The sequence below is a fragment of the Talpa occidentalis genome, unplaced genomic scaffold (assembly GCF_014898055.3).
Source record: "Talpa occidentalis isolate TD23 unplaced genomic scaffold, MPIMG_talOcc4v2.1 talOcc4.10, whole genome shotgun sequence".
NCBI classification, from domain to species: Eukaryota; Metazoa; Chordata; class Mammalia; order Eulipotyphla; family Talpidae; genus Talpa; species Talpa occidentalis.
This window is the reverse complement of record NW_023600993.1, coordinates 95,291,183-95,315,060: the sequence shown is the minus strand read 5'-3', so window position 1 is coordinate 95,315,060 and position 23,878 is coordinate 95,291,183. Positions and strand designations below refer to the sequence as shown.

The 23,878-nt window shown below is 51.1% G+C and overlaps 1 protein-coding gene across 3 annotated transcripts; it reads right to left on the bottom strand.

The window, feature by feature from the left end:
* Positions 1 to 1,276: 1,276 nt before the first annotated feature.
* On the bottom strand, positions 1,277 to 23,394 carry SGK2 (serum/glucocorticoid regulated kinase 2). Of its 3 annotated transcripts, none has more exons than XM_037498991.1 (14): positions 23,242 to 23,394; positions 14,477 to 14,726; positions 13,334 to 13,393; positions 12,782 to 12,831; positions 12,227 to 12,284; positions 11,935 to 12,018; positions 11,066 to 11,197; positions 10,045 to 10,157; positions 9,750 to 9,786; positions 9,168 to 9,254; positions 7,633 to 7,728; positions 6,555 to 6,710; positions 5,144 to 5,233; positions 1,277 to 2,199 (listed from the first exon to the last, which is right to left on the bottom strand). In XM_037498991.1, the coding sequence occupies exons 3-14, from the start codon at positions 13,367 to 13,369 to the stop codon at positions 2,035 to 2,037; spliced, it is 1,104 nt and encodes a 367-aa protein (XP_037354888.1). In that variant the 5' UTR covers positions 13,370 to 13,393; positions 14,477 to 14,726; positions 23,242 to 23,394; the 3' UTR covers positions 1,277 to 2,034. The 3 variants fall into 3 exon arrangements, with proteins under 3 accessions (XP_037354888.1, XP_037354896.1, XP_037354904.1); XM_037498999.1 differs by having other exon boundaries at positions 23,355 to 23,378; XM_037499007.1 differs by lacking the exon at positions 23,242 to 23,394 and adding an exon at positions 16,404 to 16,412.
* Positions 23,395 to 23,878: the final 484 nt, after the last annotated feature.

Genomic DNA, 23,878 nt, shown 5'->3' with positions numbered 1-23,878 from the left:
GTGGTAAGAAAGTTCCTCCCCTGTGCACAAACCAAAAGGCTACCAAGACCGCCCTGAAGTAGGTAATGAATCACAGGTTTGTGAAAAAGAAACCACTTTTTCCCTGAAATAAGGCATTATGAGACATCCTCCAAGAGCAGGTGTCCTAGTTTCATAAGGCATTATGTGCTTATGCCCGGCCTGGGAAGAATTAACCTTTGGAAATGGCTAATCCTGAACACATGGTGTTCCATGGGTGGCCAGAAGCTCTGGTCACCAAGCCTGCACCAGCCTCCAGGTCCATCCAAACCCAGGACTCTCAGGGCCTCCCCAGTGGTACTGTAGGTTGAGCACAGTGCTGTGAAGCAATCCGCAGCCTCTGCAGCGTGGGTTCAATTCCCAGCCGGCCAGGGAGATTCCCATACGGCACGGCCCTCCTCTCCTGTCTCGCCCGCTGCTCCCCTCAGCAGTGTCTTTGGTCCCTCTCCCTGTTCTGCTCCCCGCCGTCTCTGGTGAATCCTCTCACCCTCCCGTGCCTCAGGTCTGTATCCCAGCTATCGTATAAATAAAAAATAAATCTTTAAAAAAAAAAACAAACCCTGGACTCTTCATGGCCTTACACCTGCCAAGCATTCGGGGGTCTGAGAGATAGAGCACAGATGAACTTGGCAGCCAGACTCAGACTATGAGCTTTGAGTTCGTGTCTTCTCTTGCAGACCCCATTTTTCACTACATAGTTTATTCCAGCCAGTTCCTGACCTAGCTGTCATGAGAGATTTTGACAGCCATTCTGCAGGGACCTAACAGCCAGGGCGAGGGACAGACCAGCATTAGGTTCCAGGAAAGAGTCCCAACCTGCTCATATGGCACCACATCCCAGCTCTCACCTGTATTAGTAATGTGAACTTTCAGGCAAAGGAAAACTTCTATGTCCCTATTCAGTGGCAAAAAGGGGTTAGAAACTGATAATAGACTTGAAAGAATAGCATAGAGACTGGCTTGGTATCATCAGGTGTTCTCAAGTTGACTTTGGCCAAGTAAGCAAAAAAGGAGTGTGTTAAAAGAATCAGAAGCTCTCAAATTCATTGGGAGAACTAAAGGATGAGGGTCAGAGCTTCCCAGGGATGACAGGCTTGCTCCCGGGGCACTGGCATGACGAAGCTGCTGCTGCCACCACCACTGAAGACCAAGTGCTACGACCAAGTGCTACCAATTCTACACCAGGAACTCTGTGTTTGGGGTACAGCTGCCTCAGCTGTCACATGAAAGAGAGCTCCCAGTCCCTCCTCTGGGTAAAAATCAGGCACAGGTGAGTCACGCGGTCACATTCCTGGCCCTTGCTGCAGGGAACCTGGAAAGATCAGCATCTTGTATTTTTAGGTACTGTAAATGGAGGTAGTAATTGCCCTTATCAAGGCTCATAAAGAAGGAGGATGCCAGGCAGGCACGCCTAATAACAAATGCCCATTACCACCCACAGCAAAGAAAGACACCATCAGTGTAGAAAATGAGCGGATGTGGTGATAGCCTCTATCTCGTTACATCGCTGTCATTTTATACACTGACATCAAAATCCAAACACCAAGAGGCCTTGTACTGAAGAGTGCTAGTTGCCCACCCGACAGTTTCTCCTCCCTTAGGGTCAGAACCCGTGTTGCTGGGGCAGTGATGTGCCTCCGTTATATATCTGGCCTCCATTACAGGTGGGGTGGGTGCCTAGCAAGATGTCAGTAGAAGTCACTGGGCGGGGCTGCCAGAAAGGTTCTGTAAAGATGCCGGTTTGCTTTTTTCTCCTTTTTCTCTTCCCAGGACACAGAAGTGTTGACTAGAATTCCTTTAACCATCTCGTAATAATGTGGCAATCCTAAGATTAGAAGTCATTTGCCAAGAATGGCAAAGATGCAGAAAGTCTCTGCATGCGTGATGCCCTTGGGACCAGTCCCAGTTGGGGACCTATCACTATTCTTTTATGTGATGGGCAGTTGGTTGCTAGAAGCTGAAGGTCATTTCTTAAAGATACCAGCAGGCATCAGTGGTTCCACGGGACCTTCTCTTCTAGCAGTCTAAGATGGTGTCATCCTCAGGGGCATAGGAGAATCCCAGGAATGCACTTGAGGCCCCCAAGCTGCTGACCGTGGTGTCAGGAGTGCAGCCGATGGACTTTGACACTGCTTCCTGGGTGAACTCTGGATCAAAGTGTTTCAAGTCAGCAGGACCTGCCTGTGAATATAAGCCAACAGTGAAAAGGGAAGCCTGGGGTCACAGCTGCCAAGGGATGCTAGGTCTCCCCCCTGTGCACCCCATGGGCACCCTTCACTGTCACCCATGCACTTGTATTAGTTGTTTTATTCCACAAGGCCTGGTGGTTACCACATATCAAGTCCTCTAACCCCTGGCACCTGATCCTCAGTCAAGTCTAGTCAACATGTATTTATGAGACGCCTACCAGGCACTGTTCATGGCACTGGGAATAGAGGGAAGCTAATCGATGAGTCCCTGCTTTCACGCAGTTATGTCAGGCAGGAAGTAGGAGGAAGAACAATAAGCATGTGCACAAACAGACAAGTAGCTACACTGGGGTGTTGATAGGTCTTAGGAAGAAAATAAAATAGGATAACATGGTCACGGGGCAGCTGTAGCTACTTGAGGGGAAGACTTGTGTGGGAGACAGCTGAGATGATCACAAGTTCTCCCTTCCCCGTTCAAAGCTGATCTGTTTCTCCATCCCTTTAATGTGGGTCAGCCATGTGACTTGCTCAGGTCAATGGGACAACTACCAAATGTGACGTAAGCCGAGGCTTCAAAAACATGGGGTGTTGTGCTCTTGCTGCACTTGGAACCCTGGGGCCACCGTGTGAACAAGTCCAGACCAGCCTACTGCAGAGGGAGATGCCTCCCGAAAGAGAACCCAGTTCCCAGCTGCCTGCCAACCACCAGGGATGGGAATGAGGCAATGCTAGGTCCTCACTGCCAGCTGGCCTGCCAGCTGACCACTGATGTGAGAGAGCCCAGCACAGCCCAGCTGGCCTGGCCCTGCAATGGGTCCCCACCCCCACCCCAGCTAGCATATGGAATCTGAATGACATAAAACGCTGTTCTAAACCATCTGGTTTTGGGTGACCTGTTAGGCAGCAGCTAAAGGACACAATCTCTCTGTGAAGGCTCAGTCTATGGACAAGAATGGACTACCTGGGTTCACTGAAGTAGCAGGGGAGCAATGGAAGGACCTCTGATCTGCTTTTGTCTCCAAGTCTTGGGCTGTGGGACCTGACAGACCATGGTCTCCAGTTTCCTCAAAAGGCCACATCGCACAATGGCCCCAGCCCTGGGCTCAGAGTTCCCAGACCAGAATGTGAATCCTGATCCTGGCCTTTGCTAGCTTGTGTGACGCTAGACAAGGCAAGTGTTTTCTGTTGATTTGTTTGTTTAAGCAAATGAAGGCTTTGTTAAGAAGCTCCCACATAGTAGGTGGCGGAACCAGGAGTTCCTCCCCAGTGGGTCTCAGTCTAAAGCCTACACACTGCATCTGTGACCTCCCTGTCTAGTACTTTGCATGCCACTCTCTCCAGGATGGATATTCAATATTATCCTCAGGCTCCTTTTCAGGTATCTGGACTGAGTGTATCCTCTCTGACCACTGTGGGCAAGAACCTGGCACTTAATGACAAGTTCATGAACTTGGACCAAAGGAAAGCTATAATCAGCAAGTCCACATGAGCAGTGAGGTGTGCAGACTGCTTGGACGGAGGGGGCTGGCACAGCTTAACATTGCACTTTATAGTGACCGAGAGAATGTCTGAGGTCTTCTTCCAATGAGGCTCCTTTCACTCACACACCATGGCTAATTAACATTTTTTTTTTTTTAAATAGAGGCATGTTTTATTTATTTATTTGTTTGTTTTTTTGTTTATACATGCACTGGGTACAGTCAGAAGTGCGGGAGGGTGAGAGAATTCACCAGAGCCAGAGCGGGGAGCAGAACAGGCAGAAGGACTGAAGTACACTGCTGAGGGGAGCAGCGGGCGGCAGGAGAGGTCTGCGCGCCATGTGGGACCCTCCTCCGGTGGTCGGGGAGCAGCTGGGGATCGAACCGGCGCCTCCGAGGCCGCGGGCAGCTTCGCAACCCAGCGCTCAACCGCTGCGCCACCGGGGAGGCCCTGCTAATTAACATTTTTAAAGGAGCCAGAATTCAAAGAAATATAATTAAAGCCATACAAGGTGCCATTTCTCATTTAAAAGCTTTGGAAAGTGAAAAACAGTTATAGTTGCACATGCTACAGAGAGTAAGGTGAGAGTCTACAGCAAACGCTGCTGATAGAAAGTATTATAGATTGCACTCCCAGCAAAGTGAAGGCAGTATGAATCAAGAAGCTAAAATAGTTATGAGCCAAGAAAGTGAAGAAGTTCATGTTCTTGATCTGGAAATGCCCCATCAGGAATCCATCTTAAGGAAATAATCAGAACTCTGGGCAAGATCAGTACTTAAAGACGTTCATCATCACATTATAATAAAGGGGAAAATAACAATCTAAAGTTCACTGTTAGGAGCAGGGTTGAGTAAATATTAGCAATGCAGTGTGGAAATATTATATAGTCAATAAAAGTTAAAAAGTTTTCCACTTGATTTGGGGATATCATGATAGTTTTAGCACAAAAAAAAAAGGAGAAACTATTAAAAGTGTGATTTAACTATGCAAAAAAAAAAAAAAAGAAAAGAAAAAGACTGGAAGGAAACATACCTAGAGCAGTAAGATTATAAACTTTTTCTCCTGGCTGTTTCAAACTTGTTTTACACTCTTTCGACAATGAATATATGTCATGTTTACTATCAGGATAAAAGCTAATCATAGAAAATAGATTAAAATAACATCACAGGGTGTGGCTTTGTATGTCTCCAAACACTTGACAGACTGTAAAGGGCTCAGAGGAAGGGACAGTGATGCTAGAAATAAGAGTGGCCACCAGAACTGCACAGCTCTACTGGCAGTCAGGTTTCTGGGTTCTAGACCTAATTCTGCCTTGAACTAACTGTGTGGCTTTGGACAAATCATTGAGCCTCTTGGGCCCTCAGTTTTCCCATCTGTAGAAAGAGTGTTGTCCCAGATACCCCCCTAAGCTTTCACCAGCTCTGGGAATCCCAAGAGTCCAGAATATGGTGCCTTACCACGTTTGGGTTGAAAGGTGGAGTCAGCCTCTTGTGGTACAAGTCATCCCAGTTTATAGGGCTGAAGAATACGTGGTTCTTTATCTCAAGCTGCAGGAAGAACGTGCTGATCAAAAAGTAATCTTCCCATAGGTCATGCCACCCTGCCCCCAACACCCCTGGAGCCCCAATTCTACCAGCAACTGACTGTACATGTTTTTTAAAATCATGCATATTTTGAAGGTACAAATTTCCACTTGGTAGGAGGGGTCTAGTCTTCACAAAAGTCCTGTTCTTTAAGCTGGTCAGTGAGAGAGGAGGCAGATGTTCTAAATGTTGTTTCACTTCATAGTATCTGACATGTGGGGATGATGGTGCACAGGCTTTAAAAGCACTTATTATGAGACCGGCACTGACTTTAATGCTATGCAGATGTTAATTCATTGATCTTTGTACTGTCATTACAGATGAGGAAACTGAGGCACACATAGAGAAAGGTTAAGTAATTTGCCCCAGGCTCTAAGGCAGTAAGAGGTAGAGGTTGCTGAACCCATGTCCTCTGCCTTAGTCCTTGCATCTCAGCCATGATGCTAGAAGAGAAAGCAAACCTCTAGGGAAAAAAACACTGTGATCTTCTTTTTAGAAATCCAAATTATCTTTGGTTGAGTAAAGAATGTTAGGTTATTTTTAAAGTGTTACTTTAACCAAAAAAAAAAAAAAAAAAAGCCATCAACTTGTTAAGAGAACAGACTCTGTCCAGAGTGCCTAGCTTGGGCAGTATAAGGAACAGACGTATATGAAAAACAAATCCAGTCCATTCTCTGCACAGAGGCAATGGAACTTCTTCAAACTTAAATTGGGTCTTATTATTCCCCTGCTCGAAATACACCAAAGCTTACCAGTCTGACCTTGTTCCTACAGCAGGACATTTGCACGTGCCACACCCCTGTATCTGAGATGCTTCCTCCCAGCTCTCTGCATGAGTAGCTCCTTCTCATCCTTAAGTCTCAGCTTAATTGTCACCTCGTCAGAGAGGACCTCCCTGATTGCCAGTGTCAATTCACCGCCTCCTATTATTGTCCATCTCACCTCATTGCTCATCTCTGTTCTCATATTTGTCACATTCTAACAATGGCCAATGTTGTCTGCCCTGCTGGAATAAACTCAGTAAAAGCAGAGACCCAGCTTATTGAATCCCTAGCACCTAGCACCCAGCTCAGTGTCTGGGACATAGTAGGTGCCCAGTAAATATTGTTGAATAAAAACTGAACAGAAGAAAGTAATCCAGCAGCCACAACTGAACTTCCTAATGAGGGAGTTAGCAGTGCCTGGGTTTAGAGGGCAGCTGGGTGTACAGCATGTGCTTGGAGCTGCCTCTGTAAGAAGCTGAGGCCCCCACAAGGGTCCAGTGCCCTGCGGGCAGGTCACCTACGAAGTCAGTTTTGGAGCCCAGCCGCTGCCGCTTGTCCTTGTGGAGAAGGCCCTGCAGGAGGTCACAGGCGGCCACAGTCCGGCCCCCGGGGATCTGTAGCGGCTGGTGCAAAATGTTCTCGTACATCTGGGACACATCTTGGCTGTAGAAGGGTGGCTGGTGAGAGAGGGAGAGATGCTGGAGGATCATCTGTACTGAAGTGGGCTCAGGGAGACTCAGAGCAAAGCCCAGAAGGACTCGGCCAGACCCAGGTCTTGCGCAGTGAGTGACTCATGGGAGGTTGGAGAGAGAGACAGATCTCCAGGCTGCCAGCACAGATGAGGGTGTTGCTGGGAAGGCCAAGAATTCTCTCCCTACCCATGACCACCCCCCTCCAAAGCACCCCCAGCCCATCTCCCTCCACCCAGCTTGTGCACCAACACTACACTTGGCAAAGCCAACACTTTTTCCTTCATCTTCCGGCTCAATCTCGGCCACCACCGTTCTTCAAGACATGCTGCAGCTTTTCAGATGCAATTAAGCCACAGAGCTAGGAAGAGAGCCCGCCCCAAGCCCTTGTCAGAGCCCACTCTCTCCTGAGGCTCTTCCTCCTGCTGCCACTACCAGCTCTTCCTCCAGTGGATTCCAGAGCCTGCCTACTGAGCTGTGTCAGTGGGGCCACTCGGGAAAAGCCTGCCTGGCTGAGCCTACCCAGGCCTCCACGTAGGTAGGCTGTCCAGCACGGGGCTCAGGGGCTGGTTCCACCACCAGCTCAGTGACCTTTCTGGGCCTCAGTTTCCCTCTCAATAAAATAAGAGCAATTCCATTTCCTGCAACGTCAGCCTCCAAAGGCTGTCTTGAGGCATGAAAGGAATAACACTGTATGAGATGCTGTGCTGAAAACCTCCAAGTGCTGAACTGACATTATGGAGAAATAGATAGTCCTCATATTCATTTTGGTATTTTTTTTTTTAGCCTGGAGTTGGAGAGATGGCTGGTTCAGTTCCTTGAGCAAAGCCTGAGCAGGTACATGAAGGGCAGAGCCACCCCAGCTCTCCCCAGAGCCAAGTATCCTTGCAGACAGCTATACCCCACTCACCAGACCGTGCAGCATCTCATAGAGAACTGCACCCAGGCACCACCAGTCCACTGCCCGATCATACGGCTCTTTACGAAGCACTTCTGGAGCCAAGTACTGTGGAGGGAAACACACTTCTCTGAAAGACCCCGACCTCGGTCTCATTTGTAAATAAGGCATTTGGAGGAAAAGATGATTGGGGTTGATGCTGCCGTGATTATCCCTTAGCTGGCTGTGTGGTCATTCACATTGACAAAGGCCTGCTTTGTGCAAGGCCTTTTGTCAATATGCTGGAGACATAGAGGAGGGCAGGCAGGGCTGCCCTGTACAGTTTTATGTGTTGTGTACTGCACACGCAGGAGTAGAGAGGAGTAGAGGGGACTGAGGAGTAGAGGGGACTGCAACCCTGGCTAGGATCCCCGCCCCCCAAGCCATAACCCTAGTACAGGGCTATGTCTGACAACTTTACTTTTGTTTAAAGGGGTACATTTATCTGATTAGTCTGCCTAGAGAGAGTGCCTTTATCTGGTTTGCAGAAAAGCATCCAGCCAGTGTCCTGGAATAGGAAAGGCCTGGTAGTAGACCCAGTGCTGTGAGGAGACTAACAGTAAGGTGTAAAGAAACAGGGCACATACTTGGACTGGAGACTTTGGTAACAGAGAGATGGAGTGGAATCGGCAGAGACAGGTGACACTTGAGTTCACAGTGACAGATGAACACATGCCCAGTCCTGCCACCTCAGTCCCTTGTCCCCACCCCAACATCTGTCCAAACAACTGGGAGCCCCTTCAGGCTCAAGGTTCAACACTGGTGAGAGTTCAAGGAAAGGTTTTAACCCCAAGGCTGCAAGGACAGACAGACATATATGAATTACTGCTGAGACTCATAATTTTTAACCCTCCGGGAACTTGGTGGCTGAAAGAGGGGGGTGGTCCGTGTTTTACACTTGCAGGCCCTGATCGTAACTGTCAGGCCAGGCCCTCCTGCTGCTCATGGACTTCACACTGTTGGGCAGTGGAGTCCAGGACCACAACCATTCACCTTATGTGACTGCTGAACATTTGAAATGTGGCTGACCTGAGCTAAGATGGACACACTGGATTTCAAAACCTTACTCCCCAAAAACTCCCCCCCAAAAAGAGAAAATATCTCTGTCTCAACAATTATACTGATTATGTATATTGAAATGACACCATTTTACGTATCTTGGGCTAACTAAAATGTAGCATTAAAATTAACTTCACTAAAAAAAAATAAATTAAATTAAAAAAATTAATTTCACTCACTCCTTTTTACATTCTCAATGTGGATGCTGGAAAATTTTTTATTGCATATCTGCCTTCCGTGTCTATTCTTATTTCTATTGGCCAGCATAGCTATGGAGCTTTACCAGAAGTAGCTGCATCCCAGCAGCCCCAAGTGCCCCCATTGCACAGATAAGGATGAAACGAGCCAGCTCAGGGGATGGGTTTGGGTGGGCGGAGGGAGTCTGCTCAGGGGGACTGTGAGTCTGCTCAGCCATCACAGCCTGACCTCCCCTTGGAGGCTGGGTTTACCTCGGGGGTGCCACAGAACGTGGATGTGGTGGTCTCAGGCTCCACGCCTTCCTTGCAGAGGCCAAAATCCGTCAGTACCACATGTCCCTGGGGAGGAATGAGGAGAGGAGTAGGAGGGGATCTAAGTCAAGAGTAGACTAGGTTTAACCCCAAAGCCCAGATGCCACACCCCAGGGCAGCAGCTGTGGGGTAAGGTCAGCAGGGGCCTCTCTTGCAATCCCCACGCAGGTAGGCTTTCCCTCTGCCCAATCCCCCCTGCTGACCCCATAAAGGTGGATCTTTTGAGAATGTCCCCCAATAACCTTCTCCACCCAATCCCCCATCTCAGAGTTTATCTCTGAGGAACACAGCCTAAGACACGGAGGGAGGACAAAACCTATGAATCTCCACCTGCTTCCTCCCCTCCCCCCCAGACCTCTTACACACACCTGGGGCACACATAAGTCTAGAGTATACAATGCACACAAGCATTTGTGTACGCACATATGTACACATACAAACATGGCCCTACATACATGCACATGTGTGTAGCACATGACCACCTGTACACACATGTAGCTACACACACACACACACACCAACCTGGCAGTCCAGGAGAATGTTCTCTGGTTTCAGGTCCCTGCAGGAAATAAGAGGAAAAGGCGCTGTGATGTCTTAGCCACTTAGTGAGGAGACCTGGGGACTTGGGGTCCTGGCAGGGGGCTCGCAGAGATGTAGAGGGAGAGCCCAGCAGACGGGCCTCCATCCTGGAGAGGTGAGGCTCCGCCCACTCCCCCCGAGTGGGTCCTCTTCAGCAAGAAACCAAGGTCATCACCGAGATCTCATCAGAACTTAGAGATCCACGACCTCTTGGCTCTGAGCCACAGACCAGCCTCACCTGTAAATGATATTGAGGGAGTGCAGGTAGCCAATGGCGCTGGCCACCTCGGCTGCATAGAATCTGGCCCGGGGCTCCAAGAACCTCCGCTCCCGCTGCAGGTGGAAGAAGAGCTGCAAGGGAGGAGGTGCTGTGAGAGGGGGCTGCACTCTGGCTCCTGGAGAGCAGGTGGGGGAGGCTGGCCCTGTCACCCCTTCTCGGGACTGCAACTCAGATGCAAGGGGGCGCACTGGCCCCCTCCAGCAGAGCAGTGAGGGCGGCGAGCGTCCCGGGAGAGATGAAGTAGCATGGGTTGAGCAACTACTGTGTTCCAGCAGTTTCACATTTCTCATCTCATTTACTCCTCATGACGACCTCCAGGGATCTCGTGGGCGGGGTCAGAGCAGTCAGGGCCCTGGGACAAGGTCAGGTAGCTCATCGCTGGCAGAGCAGGGATGGGAAACCAAGTAGTTCAAAGATGTGCTTTTCCCCGTCCCAGGCAACAGGGTGATTATGGGCACTTAGGGCTGCAGGACAAAGCTCCCCTCGTGGTGTCTGTCTAAAACGCATGTGGTCACCTAGGTCAAGTCTGGTGGGGTGCAGCGGCCACTAACAGGGGCCCAATGAACTCTGCCATCCTGCTTGGAGAGAGAGTCCAAAAAGGGGCCAGCTGTGCTTCTGAGTCAGCCGGTGGCCTCAGGTCTGCTTACTGCAGTGACCAGTCACCCTACTCTGTGGCTTATGGTGTCATTTGGGGTCAGTGGACACACACAGAGCACCTCCGTGACCTTTGCAGGGTCCAGTGAAGTGAACCTGTGGGCAGCTCACTACGGGGAGGTCAAAAGTGATGCTGGCTCTGCCAGGTACAGGCTGGGTGGTCTTGAGCAAGGAGGCTACCTCCCCGAGCCCCGGCTCTCTAGCTACCAAATGGGTCTGTGGCAGGGCCAAGTGAGGTCAGTGCAGAACCTGGCACTCAGGGGGCATGTGGGATGGATCGTGCCCAGTGATGAGCTAGCCCAGGGAAGCGCCTGCGCCCACCCACCTCTCCCCCGTTGACATAGTCGAGCACAAAGTAGAGCTTCTCGGGTGTCTGGAAGGAGTAGCGCAGGCCCACAAGGAACGGGTGCCGCACATTCTTCAGGAGCACGCTGCGCTCCGCCATGATGTGGCTCTCCTGTGAGGTCATGACAGGGATGGTCATTGCCAGCGCAGCCCTGGCACCCCGCACACCCACGTGACCTCACCCTCTCCCCCCCTCCCTCTCTGTGCTTTCCTGTCTTCCTGCCCTCCTTCCTTTCCTCTCCCCACCCAGGACCTTCTCATGCCCCTGTTCTAACACCCCCTCTGGCTCCCTACTGCCTTCACAGCCAGTACTAGCCACCTTGCCTAGTATTCAGGATCTGCCTGATCAGCCTCATCCTCAACTGCAGGCAGCTCCAGCCCCCGGCTCAGAAACCCCTGCCCTGGGGTGATAGGCAAAGCATATGTGATTATTGCACAAATGAGTCCCAAGAAAAATCTCTAAGAAGAAAGATGTCATGCTTTATCCACATTCATGTTGTCTCCCTGCCTGGACACCCTCTTTTCATACCATGGGAATCCTACTTTCAAGGCCACCTCCCTCAGAAGGACCACCCCTCCCAGCCCGAGATGGCTGGTTAACATTCACTCCCTCTCCTTGAGTTCTCTGACTTGAAATTCATTCCTCTCTCAGGATTTGCTCAGTCCTCCTCATGGGGTTGGTTTTGTTGAGATTCAAGTCAGCTGAAGCATCTAGAACTCCAGGAGGGCTGTGATCACCCTTGCACCCGGACCCAAGCCTCCCACACCATAAACACACAAAGTACGGAACCACCCTGAATAGGGGATCAAGAAGCAGGACAGGGAATGACTATGCCCAAGCTCTGGTACCTCTTTCTTCTTTAAGATGGACTTTTTCTGTAACACCTTCACTGCGTAGAACATTCCATCTGACTTGTGCTTGGCCAGTAGCACCTGCACAGAAGCACAAGCACAGAGTCCAGATGTGACTGCTGCTCCGAGCCTTGTCTGTATCCAGGGCAGTTCACGACTTCCAGCACCAGCCCTGACTCTGTGGCTCTCCAGGTCATGAGCGCGCCTCGTTGCACTAGCAGGTGACAGGCAGGAGAAGGAGGCTGCAGAAGGGGAGACCCAGGCCTCCCACCCTCGCTGCATCACTCACCTTCCCGTAGTTCCCTTTGCCAATGACTTTGAGGAAGTCGAAGTCGGTGGGCCGGGCGCTGCGGGGAGAGGGAGGAACACAGGTCTGCATTGGTGAGCCTGGGAACCTGGTACCTGAGATCGAATCCAGGCTTCTTTTTCACTTCGAAGCTGGAGAATACAGGGAATGTTCCAGGAGCCAAGGCTTCTTGCTGTTCAACAAAGGCCAAGGTCTCCCAGCCAAGAGAGGGCTTGTAAGCCGGGGCGCCCCTGAAGATCTCTCAGGGGAGCAGACAAGAGGCAAAGGGGAGAGAAAGCACATACAACCGCATAGAGGGCGGCAGATCTGGTCCCCCAAACCTGAGAAGGCCCTGAAGGATAGGAATCTGCTAATAAGGCAGAAACTTGGGGGACACTCCGGGCATGGGGCTCAGCAGGGGTAAATATTGGAAAACTAAAGAGAGATAAATTGGGGGAGGGTCGTGGGTATAAACAGCAAAGGGTCTTGACACCAGAACAGAGAACTTTTATCTCATTCCCAGGTGAGGGGAGACAGGGAGGAGAGACCAGAACTCACTTTGGGTTGGCTGAAGGCCCCAGGTTGATGTTCCCATTGGCCCTTGAAGGCTAAAGACATTTCGAAAAAGAGGTGATTAAGATTAGCAGGCTCTGCTCTGTGATGCCGCACCCAGGCCCTGATTCCTTGATCTCTTCTCCATCATCTCTGCTGGTCTGCTTCCCTCCCTCCCTCCCTCCCTCCCTCCCTCCCTCCCTCCCTACCTCTCCCCCTCCCTCCTTCCCGCTTTGGGAGGCTGCTGGCTGTTCTGCCAACGATGAGAGTGCAGAAACTGAGCCCAAGAGGAGCTGTCCAGGGGCTTACAAGCAGCCTCCCTGGCATTAGAACCCAGCTGTGCTCACGCCCTGACTTTCTCACCCCGCTGACTTCTTGAGACCCTGTCAATACTGTTTTCTATTAACCCTGCAAATGGTTCACATCTGTGAGCTCACAGTGACCCCTGCTGGCGCCTGGCCTGCCCTAGGTGGCCCACCAGGGTGGTCAGCACCTCCATAAACCTTGTCAGGGAGGAAATGAGCCCCCTGGTGGGTGGGGGAACCAAGACCCACTCACCTGAGGACTGGGGCTCCCGGCAGGGCTAGAGTCCATTCTGTGAGGGTGAGCAGGTGGGCTCTGCACACAGGGAGGAGCAGGCATGAGAGCTGCTGGGCAGTTAGCTTCACCTGTCCAGGGCCTCAGGCACCGCTGGCCTCCCTGGTCCTGTGCACCTGCCACAGCCTGAGCAGCTCCTACCCCAGGCTTCAGGGACAAGAAACGCTACCCTGGGCCCAGCCGCTCTAACCACACATCTCGGGGAGAGAGAGGACAGTCGGGGTTGCTCCTCCCAGGCTGAGGCTTTTCAAGGTCGGGGACAGCCTGGGCAGCTGCTGTGAGCCGGGGCCCTCCAGGAGCCCAGCACAACCAGGGCTGGTCCCCTTTCACAGGTGAGGAACCTGAAGCCTAGAAAGGAATTTGCCTAGGGTCACAGAGCTTGGGAGGGGAGAAGGCCAGGCTCCCCAAAAAGGGGTATTGCAACTCCAACTTCCTGGATGTAGCCCAGGTTGAGCACTGGGCTATTAGCGCCCCACAACGGGTCTTCTGCCTCATGTCCTGTGGGGGCAATGACCTGGGGGTCTTGGGCTGGAGCCATGAGAGACCCAAGTCTGGACAGTGTCCATCTGAGATCAAGCCAGCTGGTCTATGCAGCCAGGACCAATGTCCTCCCTGGCCCCACCTTGTATGGCCTGCATGCCCAGGACCCGGCTCAGGTGTCCAGGGTCCCACAGCCCCACCCCTACTTGAAAGGTCAAGGCCAAGAGATAAGGTATCACCCGAGAGGCCAGTTGCTCACGGGGGCTGCTGGGTATATGGATCTCAAGATCACAGCTTAGCCCACTGTGAGGGCTCAGCTGCAGCCTCTGGGAAGAGACTGCTCCATCTTATAAGGGGGGCCTGGGAGGCACCACGCATGTCCTTCTTGGGAGCTGAGTAGGTGGCCACAGGGGAAGTGAGAGAATCCCCCAGCCCAGGCTGCTCTGAGAGGCCAACCCCATGGAGCCCCAACAGCCAGCAGAGGAGCTGCCGGAAGGGGGTGTGGAGCCTAGTTTCAGTCAGTGCCCCCATCTCTGCTGCCGCTGACAGCCAGACCACCCCACACCCTCTCCTGGCCTGACATCTCTATGCAGGCCCTGGCTGGCCTCCCTGGCAACCCCGTACCTGCACAGCCTGGGAAGAGGCTGCTGTGAGAACCAGCGGTTGGAGCCAGAGGATGGGCAGTGGACAAGAGAGATGCTCTCTGTTCTCCCAACAAGGGCCGAAGTGTCTGTGCCTGGCGCTGCCCAGGCCCCGGCACCCAGCTCGGAACTCCCAGCAGGCAGCGGCGAGGGGGCTGTTGATGTCACCCGGGATCCAACAGAGCTTAAGATGGGACCGGAGACCTCTGTTCCCTCGGGGACATCGCCTCTCCCTGAGGGGGAGGGGGGTCCACAGCTGCAGGAGAGCCCAGAAGACACTCGAGGCTTGTTAGACTGAGTGGCTCAGGGGGTGTGGTGTGAGGTGGTCTTGTGCAGGTTTTTCCTGCAGAGATGTGCTCAGTGTCAGTCTGTCTGTCGGCGTGTCTCTGACCTGAAGTGTCAGTGAGTAAATCTGTATGTAGGTGACGGCGCGTGCCCTGCTTGCCTGTGGGGGTCAGTGTCACCACCTTTCTAGTGGGTCTGCCTCTGTCACTGTGTTCTCTGTGTATGTGTGTGTGCACTTTGGTGGGTGTGTGTGTCAGTGTGCATTTTATATATATTAATGTGCTTGTGAGCATGTGTGGGTGCTGACAAGTACGGTGTCTATTAAAGTGTGTGCATATGAAAGTCCTTGTTTGTATTATCAGTAAGTGTACGTGTGTGTGTGTGTGTAGGAGTCCTCTCTGTAAGAAGATATGCCCTGCCCAGACCCAGTAGACCATTGGGCTGACCCTGAGGTTCTAGATGCCTCATCTATGGCAGTTGAGAGCACTTTGACACCCAACAGCCTGCAGCAATTTCAGAGCCCAGTTGTCTGGCTCAGTCCATCTGGCATTGGTCTGAGTCTGCTGAGCACTTGTCTCCCTGAGCCGTTCCCTGCCTGCCTCTCCAGGGCTCTGGCCCACTGTCCCTGGGCAGGCCTGGTTGGCCCACAGCTGTGTGGCTGTGTAAGAAGGAAAACTGAGTCCCAGGCAGCACTCTGGCTTGTGAACGTCTTGTGGCCTACTGCCATGATTAGCTACTCAAAGCGTCCCTTCCTTTCCCCCAGAGCTTATAAGGGGTGCTCTGGGGAATGTAGGAGTTGACAGGCCTGACACAGCCCCTGCCCTTCTGGAACTTTCTGTGTGACTTTCACATGCTACACCCAGACCTCCACACCTGGGGGTGTCAGTCAAGGAAAACCCAAGTGAACAATATCAGAACCTTCCATCTCTCAGCAAAATAGAAATGTTGAACCAATACACAGATGGGCAGGATGTCATGTTGACAAAACACAAACCCAGAACAAGAACATTTCTTTTTCATAACAAAACCCTGCTGGGCCTTCATTCCGCAGCTTTGCATGGAAGGGGGAAATGAGAGTGGGATCCTGATGGAGGATAAGAATAGAACAACTGGAAGGGAGATACAAGGTCAAGAACCTAACTCATACAAGAAGGTAGGGGTAGAAGGGATTAGCATAATCCATTAACCCAGTTATCGGAAATCAAGACCCTTAGGCATCAACGCCCAGATCAGGAGGCGCAACACCCAGAAACTATCAGACTGCTATAGGGAGTGTCAATGGCACAAACCATCCACCCACAAACATGAGGCCCTCCCCGAAGATGATAAAACCTAATGCAGCCCTCACAATGGGACAGCACGCCGTCTGCCCACCTGTGACTATGAAGGTGCCTCTTCACCAACTGCCTCCCCCCACAGGGCAGCAGCCTCCTACCTGCCTGTGATCTGTGCCCACCGGGACTTCTCCTCACTGAACTCCCTCAGGGGAGGCAGCTCTCCTCAAGGCTGCCCGCCTGCAACCATGCAGGCCTCTCTCAGCAAACCTGTCCCTTTCCCTAATAAACCTGGTCTTTAAATATAACTAACGTCTCCGTCTCATGGAGAAACTCACCCGGGGAACTCACCATGTGTCGCCGAAACGGGAGCTCTGGTGAAACCTTTCCCAGAGTGAACCCAAGGACCCCGCACTCTACAAAACTACATCAATCCTATCAACCGAAATGTCCACCACAGGATGCTTCAGAGACCCTCTTGCTCTAGTAGCACTCACAGGCCCCAACACCCCTCTCAGCTACTGTCCCATTTCTCTGTTGCCTGAAAAGAGCAGTCTGGGCCCCTCGTGTCCACCCCTCCTCCCTTTTTCTCTTGAACCCATTCCAAGGAGGTTTTCACCCTTATCCTGCGTCAATATGACCAGCAAGCTCCGGGGGTGGAGCTGGTGATGGCTTCTTAGTTCTTATCTCACTCAGTTTTCAAGGATTTGACACACCCCTTTGACCGGCTCAGCTAAGGAGCCCCTGGCTTTTCCTTACTGACTGATCTTCTTGCATCTCTTCTACTGGACTGTGCTCCTCCGTCTGCCCTTGAACTGGCCCGGCCCAGGGCTGCATCCTTTGATTTCCTCTGTACCTGCTCCTAGGTGATTTCGGCCAGCTGAATTGGGGCTGTAAGTACCAAGCATATGCAGCAATTCCCAAACTTAACACTCTCCTGCACTTTGGATTCATTTATCTAAGTTTCCTCTTTATGATTGTCTGGAAGTGACGCACATTGCTTCCACTCCGCCCCTGCCTGCTCCTCCCTGCTCCTCCTGGTCTTCCAGCTCAGTAAGGGTGCTCCACCTACTCGAAAGTTCAAGCCAGCTACTTAGAATTTATTTTAGAAAACTTGGTCCCTTCCCCCACCTCCACTCCACCATGAAGTCCCCTTAGACTCTACATATACATCAGAGACCACTGCTGCTCACCCCACTGTGCAACCTGCTGCCTGAGCCATCTCTGTCACTTGCATGGGAATGATGGAGGATAAGAATAGAACAACTGGAAAGGAGATACAAGGTCAAGAACCTAACTCACACAATTAGGTAGGGGGTAGAAGGGGTTAGCATAATCCATTAACCCAGTTAGAATCAAAGACCCTTGGGCCTCCCCGGTGGCGCAGTGGTTGAGCGCTGGGTTGCGAAGCTGCCCGCGGCCTCTGCAGCGCCGGTTCGATCCCCGGTTGCTCCCCAGCCACCGGAGGAGGGTCCCGCATGGCGCACAGACCTCTCCTGCCGCCCGCTGCTCCCCTCAGCAGTGTACTTCGGTCCTTCTGCCTGCTCTGCTCCCCGCTCTGGCTCTGGTGAATTCTCTCACCCTCCTGCGCTTCTGACTGTACCCAGTGCTTGTATAAATAAATAAATAAATCTTTAAAAAAAAAAAAAAAAAAAGAATCAAAGACCCTTAGGCATCAACACCCAGATCAGGAGGCGCAACACCCAGAAACAGACTGTTATAGGGAGTGCCAGGGGCACAAACCATCCACCCACAAAGATGAGCCCCTCCCTGAAGTTAATAAACCTATTGCAGCCCTTACAAAGGGGCAGCACTCTGTCTGCCCACCTGTGACTGTAACAGGGTGGTCCCCAGGAAAGGGGGAGGTTCCAGGTTCCCTGCCCCACCCAAGGAAGGGTGGAGCTGAGCAGGAAGAGGAGAAGCTGCGGAAGAGACTAAGGAAGGAAGCAGGATGGAGCAAGGAGACCTGGAGGAGGCACATGGAGCCTAGAGACACGTGAAGAAACTGCGCTTGTCTTTTGGTCGTGGACTAGGTGACACAGATGTGGGTGAGACCCGTGGGGAGGTGACAATGGCAGCTTTTATCTTGATGTTGATTTTGCTCTTTTCCTTCCGGGCTTGTCTGGTTGTTTGTGACCCTTTTCTGTGGATCCCCACTGGAAGATGTTTTAGACTTGTGGCAGGCTTTGGGGCCTTGCTCTGGGCCGACCCCATATGGATGGAGTTTTACCCACGAGGGGATGGGTAACTTTGGGTGCTTCATTTAGAAACTAGACTCTTTGCCTTACCTGTATTGTTTTTAATGGGAAGGAACTTTAATAAAAACTAAAAAACAATACAGGTAAGGCAAAGAGTCTAGTTTCTAAATGAAGCACCCAAAGTTACCCATCCCCTCGTGGGTAAAACTCCATCCATATGGGGTCGGCCCAGAGCAAGGCCCCAAAGCCTGCCACAAGTCTAAAACATCTTCCAGTGGGGATCCACAGAAAAGGGTCACAAACAACCAGACAAGCCCGGAAGGAAAAGAGCAAAATCAACATCAAGATAAAAGCTGCCATTGTCACCTCCCCACGGGTCTCACCCACATCTGTGTCACCTAGTCCACGACCAAAAGACAAGCGCAGTTTCTTCACGTGTCTCTAGGCTCCATGTGCCTCCTCCAGGTCTCCTTGCTCCATCCTGCTTCCTTCCTTAGTCTCTTCCGCAGCTTCTCCTCTTCCTGCTCAGCTCCACCCTTCCTTGGGTGGGGCAGGGAACCTGGAACCTCCCCCTTTCCTGGGGACCACCCTGTTACATGACTATGCAGGTGCCTCTTCACCAACTCTCTACCTCTGCAGGGCAGCAGCCTCCTGCTTGCCCGTGATCTGTACCTGCTGGGACTTCTCTTCACTGACCTCCCTCAGCGGGGGCCGCTTTCCTCAAGGCCACCCCCCTGCAACCACACAGTCCTCTCAGCAAACCTGCCCCTTTCAGGGCAGATCTTCCTGGCCGCTTGTGTCTATGCAAGTGTCTTTTACTATCCTGTCCCTTTTCTAATAAACCTGCTCTTCAAATATCACTACCGTCTCTGTCTCTTGGAGAAACTCGCCTTGTGCCGTGAAATAGGAGCTCTGGCGAAACCTTTCCCAGAGTGAACCCAAGGACACAGCACTCTACAAAACTCCATCAGGACTAAGGCAACAGCTCCCTACTGTCTCCAGATTGCTGTCATTACCCACTGCAATCTCTCCACCCAAAGCCAGAGTGACTTTTAAAATGTAAATCAGTAAAACCAATAAACACCCTAAGGAATGGGAGAAAATATTTGCATGTCATACACCTGAGGAGGGGCTAATATCCAAGATCTACAAAAAGCTCAGACAATTCAACAGAAAGAAAACAAAGCAACCAGGGCCTCCCCTGGTGGCGCAGTGGTTGAGTGCTGGGCTGTGAGGCTGCCCACAGCCTCTGCAGAGCCCAGCCGCCGGAGAGGGTCCCACAAAAAAAAAAAACAACCAAAAAAACAAAGCAACCAATCAAGAAATGGACAGAAGGGCTAAATAGACTCCTCTCCAAGGAAGATATACAGATGGCCAATATGCATATGAAAAAATGTTCAACCTCACTTATCATCAGGGAAATGCAAATCAAACCTACATTGAGATACATCTCTTTCCAGTGAGAACGGCCCATTTAAAAAACAAACAAACAGGGGCTTCCCTGGTGGCGCAAGGGGTTAAGCACAGCACTATGAAGCAATCCGCAGCCTCTGCAACACTAGTTAGATGCTGTGCCAGCTACCCACATGGCAGAGCAGACCTCTCCTGTCTCGCCCGCTGCTCCCCTCAGCAGTGTATTTCAGTCAGTCTGCCTGTTCTGTTCCCCACTCTGTCTCTGGTGAATCCTCTCACCCTGCTCTGGTCTGTGCCCCAGTTCTTGTATGCACCCCAGTTCTTGTATGCATAAATAAATAAATCCTTAAAAAAATAAAAATAAAAAACAAACAGATCAGAAACAACAAATGTTGGGTGTGGAGATAAAGGAACCCTCAAACACTGTTGGTGGGAATGCAGACTGCACAATCCCCTGTGGGAAAAAGTGTAGAAGTTCCTTAAAATATTAAATATACATCTACCGGGAGTCCCTGGTGGTGCAGGGGTTAAAGTTTCATGCTATCAAGCTATGGCAAGCCACTGTGGCATGCTTCGATTCCCTGGCAGGGAGCTAAACCACATGGTGCAGCAGACCTCTCCTATCTCATCCACTGCTCCCCTCAGCAGTGTATTTCAGTAGATCCACCTGTTCTGCTCTCCACTCTGTCTCTGGTGAATCCTCTCACCCCCTGCACCTCTGGCCTACACCCCAGTTCTTGCATGCATAAATAAATAAAAATAAATCTTAAAAAAAATACATCTACCATGTGATCCAGCAACTCCACTTCTAGGTATCTACCCAAAGAATGCAAAATCACTAATTAGAAGGGATATATGTACTCATATTGTTATAGGGCAGGGAGAGGGGCAGCCCAAACCCCGCAAACCTATTCTAAATGGGTTCTGCCATCTACCGCATCAACACAAAACATATGAGACTTTAATGGGAAGGAACTTTAATACAACTTGAAAACAATACAGGAAAGGCAAAGAATCTAATTTCTAAATCAAGCACCCAAAGTTACCCGTCCCCTCTTGGGTAAAAGTCCATCCATATGGGATCGGCCCAGAACAAGGCCCCAAAGCCTGCCACAAGTCCAAAGTATCTTCCAGTGGGGACCCACAGAAAAGGGTCAGAAACAACCAGACAAGCCCGGAAGGAAAAGAGCAAAATCAACATCAAGATAAAAGCTGCCACTGTCACCTCCCCATGGGTCTCACCCACATCTGTGTCACCCAGTCCATGACCTAAAGACAAGCGCAGTTTCTTCACATGTCTCTAGGCTCCATGCACCTCCTCCAGGTCTCCTGGCTCCATCCTGCTTCCTTCCTTTCTCAGTCTCCTCTGCAGCCTCTTCTCTCCCTGCTCAGCTCCTCCACCCTCCCTTGGGTGGGGCAGGGAACCTGAAACCTCCCCCTTTCCTGGGGACCACCCTGTTACAATACGATTATAGCAGCACCATTAACAATAGTCAAGTTATGGAAACATCCTAAATGCCCATCAACAGAGCAGTGGATTAAGAAGATGTGATATGCATGCACAATGGAATACTACTTAGCTATAAAAGGATGGGCTCTTGCCACCTGTGACAACATGGATGGAGCTGGAGAGGCTTATACTAAGTGAAATAAGTCAGAAAAAAGGTAACAGATAGTTTCACTCATATGCAGAATATGGAGAAAAAAGCACAATGGAACAGACAAAACTAGACCAAAACAAACCTTAGAAATATGACTGCAGAATTGAGGCTACTAGTCGGGGAGGAAAATGGGGTAGGGGCAAAAGGAGGAGGGGGTTCAATACCCTAGAGTAAAGGACTAAGTAAGGGTGCTTGGATGGGGGTGGTGATGACATACATCTGAGAAGGTATGAAAATATTCCTCTAAATCATATACAGCATTGTAAACCAATGTTACCCAATTAAAGAAAAAAATGTAAATCAGATCATGTGCTTTGTTACCCAGGAATTCCAGGGCTTTCCATCACACCCAGGATTAAAATCCAAAGGCTTCATCATGATCCCTGAGGTTCCATGCAACCTGGCTCCTGGCTCCACCTCTGCCTTGGTCTCCACTAACCTCCCTCCCGCTGTGCTCCAGCCGCTCTGGCTTTCTTGCTGTCCCTCAAATATACGGAGTGCCCCTCTGGTCTCAGCCCCCCTGCACCAACTTTTCCCTTTTCCTAGAATGCCTTTCCCCTCCCACATCTGCACAGCTGCCTTCCACTAACAGCTCAGAGGTCTCTGCTCAGAGAGGCCTTCTCTGATTGCCAGTGACTGATTGTCCCAAGTTGTCTGGCTCTAAGAGGTGTCCCAGGATGTGGGGCTTTAGTGCTGAAGTCAGTATGGTCCTGGGCAAAGTGGGGTGGCTAGTCTTGCTTCAAACCAGCCCCACCCACTCCAATGACAGCCCCACCCCCTCCCTGTCACTTTTTCCACTTTATATTTTACTTTTGCTACTTATCACTCTCTGACTCTTTACCACACAACCCTGCTACTGTTTGTTTTCACTCTAAACTAGAATGTCGGCTCCATGAGGGCAAAAACTTTTCTTGTTCATTCGAAGGCCCAACACCTAGAACAGGGCCTGGAATATAGTCCGTGTTTGGTACATATTTGACTAACGAATCAAAGAAGGAGCTGATAAGATCAATTACAGTACATACATAAAACGGAAAATCACCCAGCCAAAACACAATATGGAAAGAGGAACATAGATGTGATACAGTGTCAAACCAAAAAAGCAGGTTTCAGAATGGCAGGTGAATCAGGGATGCCAGAGAATAAAAGGGCATGAAGACGTGCGTGCCCCTGAAGGCTGGGGCAGAGCCACCATGGCTGGAGGGCCATGACCCAAGGTGACCCCTGTGATAACCGATCTGGTCTGCTGGGCTAACCTTGTCCTAACATCTGTCCTCATTTGCCTTCCCGAAAGCCTGTCCAGACAGCACCCTCCAACCCCGTCCCGTGAACATCCTCTTCCCTCTTTGTGGCTGTGGTTAGCTTTCACTCTAACTCATTCCCACACCTGGCGGCCTGGGACATAGTAACGACAGAGCAGTGACAGTACAGCCCAAGGGCCCACTTGACCTGATTTTGTTCCCACACCACCACCATCCCTCCTTCAAGGAGGAGGAAACTGAGGCATGGAGAGAGGAAGTGGCTTCATCAAGCTGGTAAATGATAAAACCGGGATCCAAGACACGTGGTCTGACTCTAAAATCCAAGGCCTGGAATTTCAGGAAGAAGTTAGGGATTTAGAAAAGGAAGGAACGAAGTTAGTGGGAAGGATGTGAGGATGTAAAGTGATTAGTTAGGAAGGAAAAAAATCAAGCAGCTGAGAAGGCAGAGAGTTAGTTGAGCGGGAAAGGAAGGGAGTAGGGGGAGAGGAAGAAAGAAAGGAAAACAGGAGAGAAGGGAGGCAGAGGAGTCAGGAAGGAAGGGAAATAGGAAGGCAGGGAAGGAAGTAGGTAGTTAGGAAGCAAATTAGCTAGGGAACTAGTTAGTCCATTTGCAGATCAACAGACCGGCCAGCAGGTGTCCCGCTCAGCCTCCCACCTGAAGATTCTGGGTCCCAGCTCAGGTCCTGGGGAGCAGCCCGAGAGCGCAGCACTGCGACCTGCCTGGCTCTCTACATGGTCCTTCTGACCTGAGACCCAGTCCTGACTCACCCAACAGCCTTCCCAGGCGGAGCAACCTGTCACCCACTCGCTCTGGCTCCCAAACTAGCTCAAGTTCAACCTCCCAGTCCTGGCAGCTGGGAGCTGGCTGCTGAGCCTTCCAGTTACTAATTAACCACTGGACCTGAATCACGATGCTGCCGGCACCCACCGGTTCCTAGGTGGGGCCTGCCCTGGGGACCCTCTGAATTGTAAAAGCTACTGTACAACTTAAGTGTGGCCTTGGGCAAGTGGCTCAGCATCCTGTGCTTTGGTGACTGTGACCTGTGTCCTGCCTCACAGGAGGATCATGAGTGACCTTTCAACACAGCCACATCGCCATTCTCTGAAATGTCACGCCTCTTCCCCAGGCCCAGCACACATACTGACTCCCTCATATACAGCCTTCCCCGACCCATCAGCTGAAACTTGTTCCCTTTCTTCTAGGAGCTGGAGAACCGGCCACACCACCCTTCACAACCTTGTTGTCCCACACAACCTTCCCCCGGTGGGGCCCACCAGCCTGTGTTTAGCTC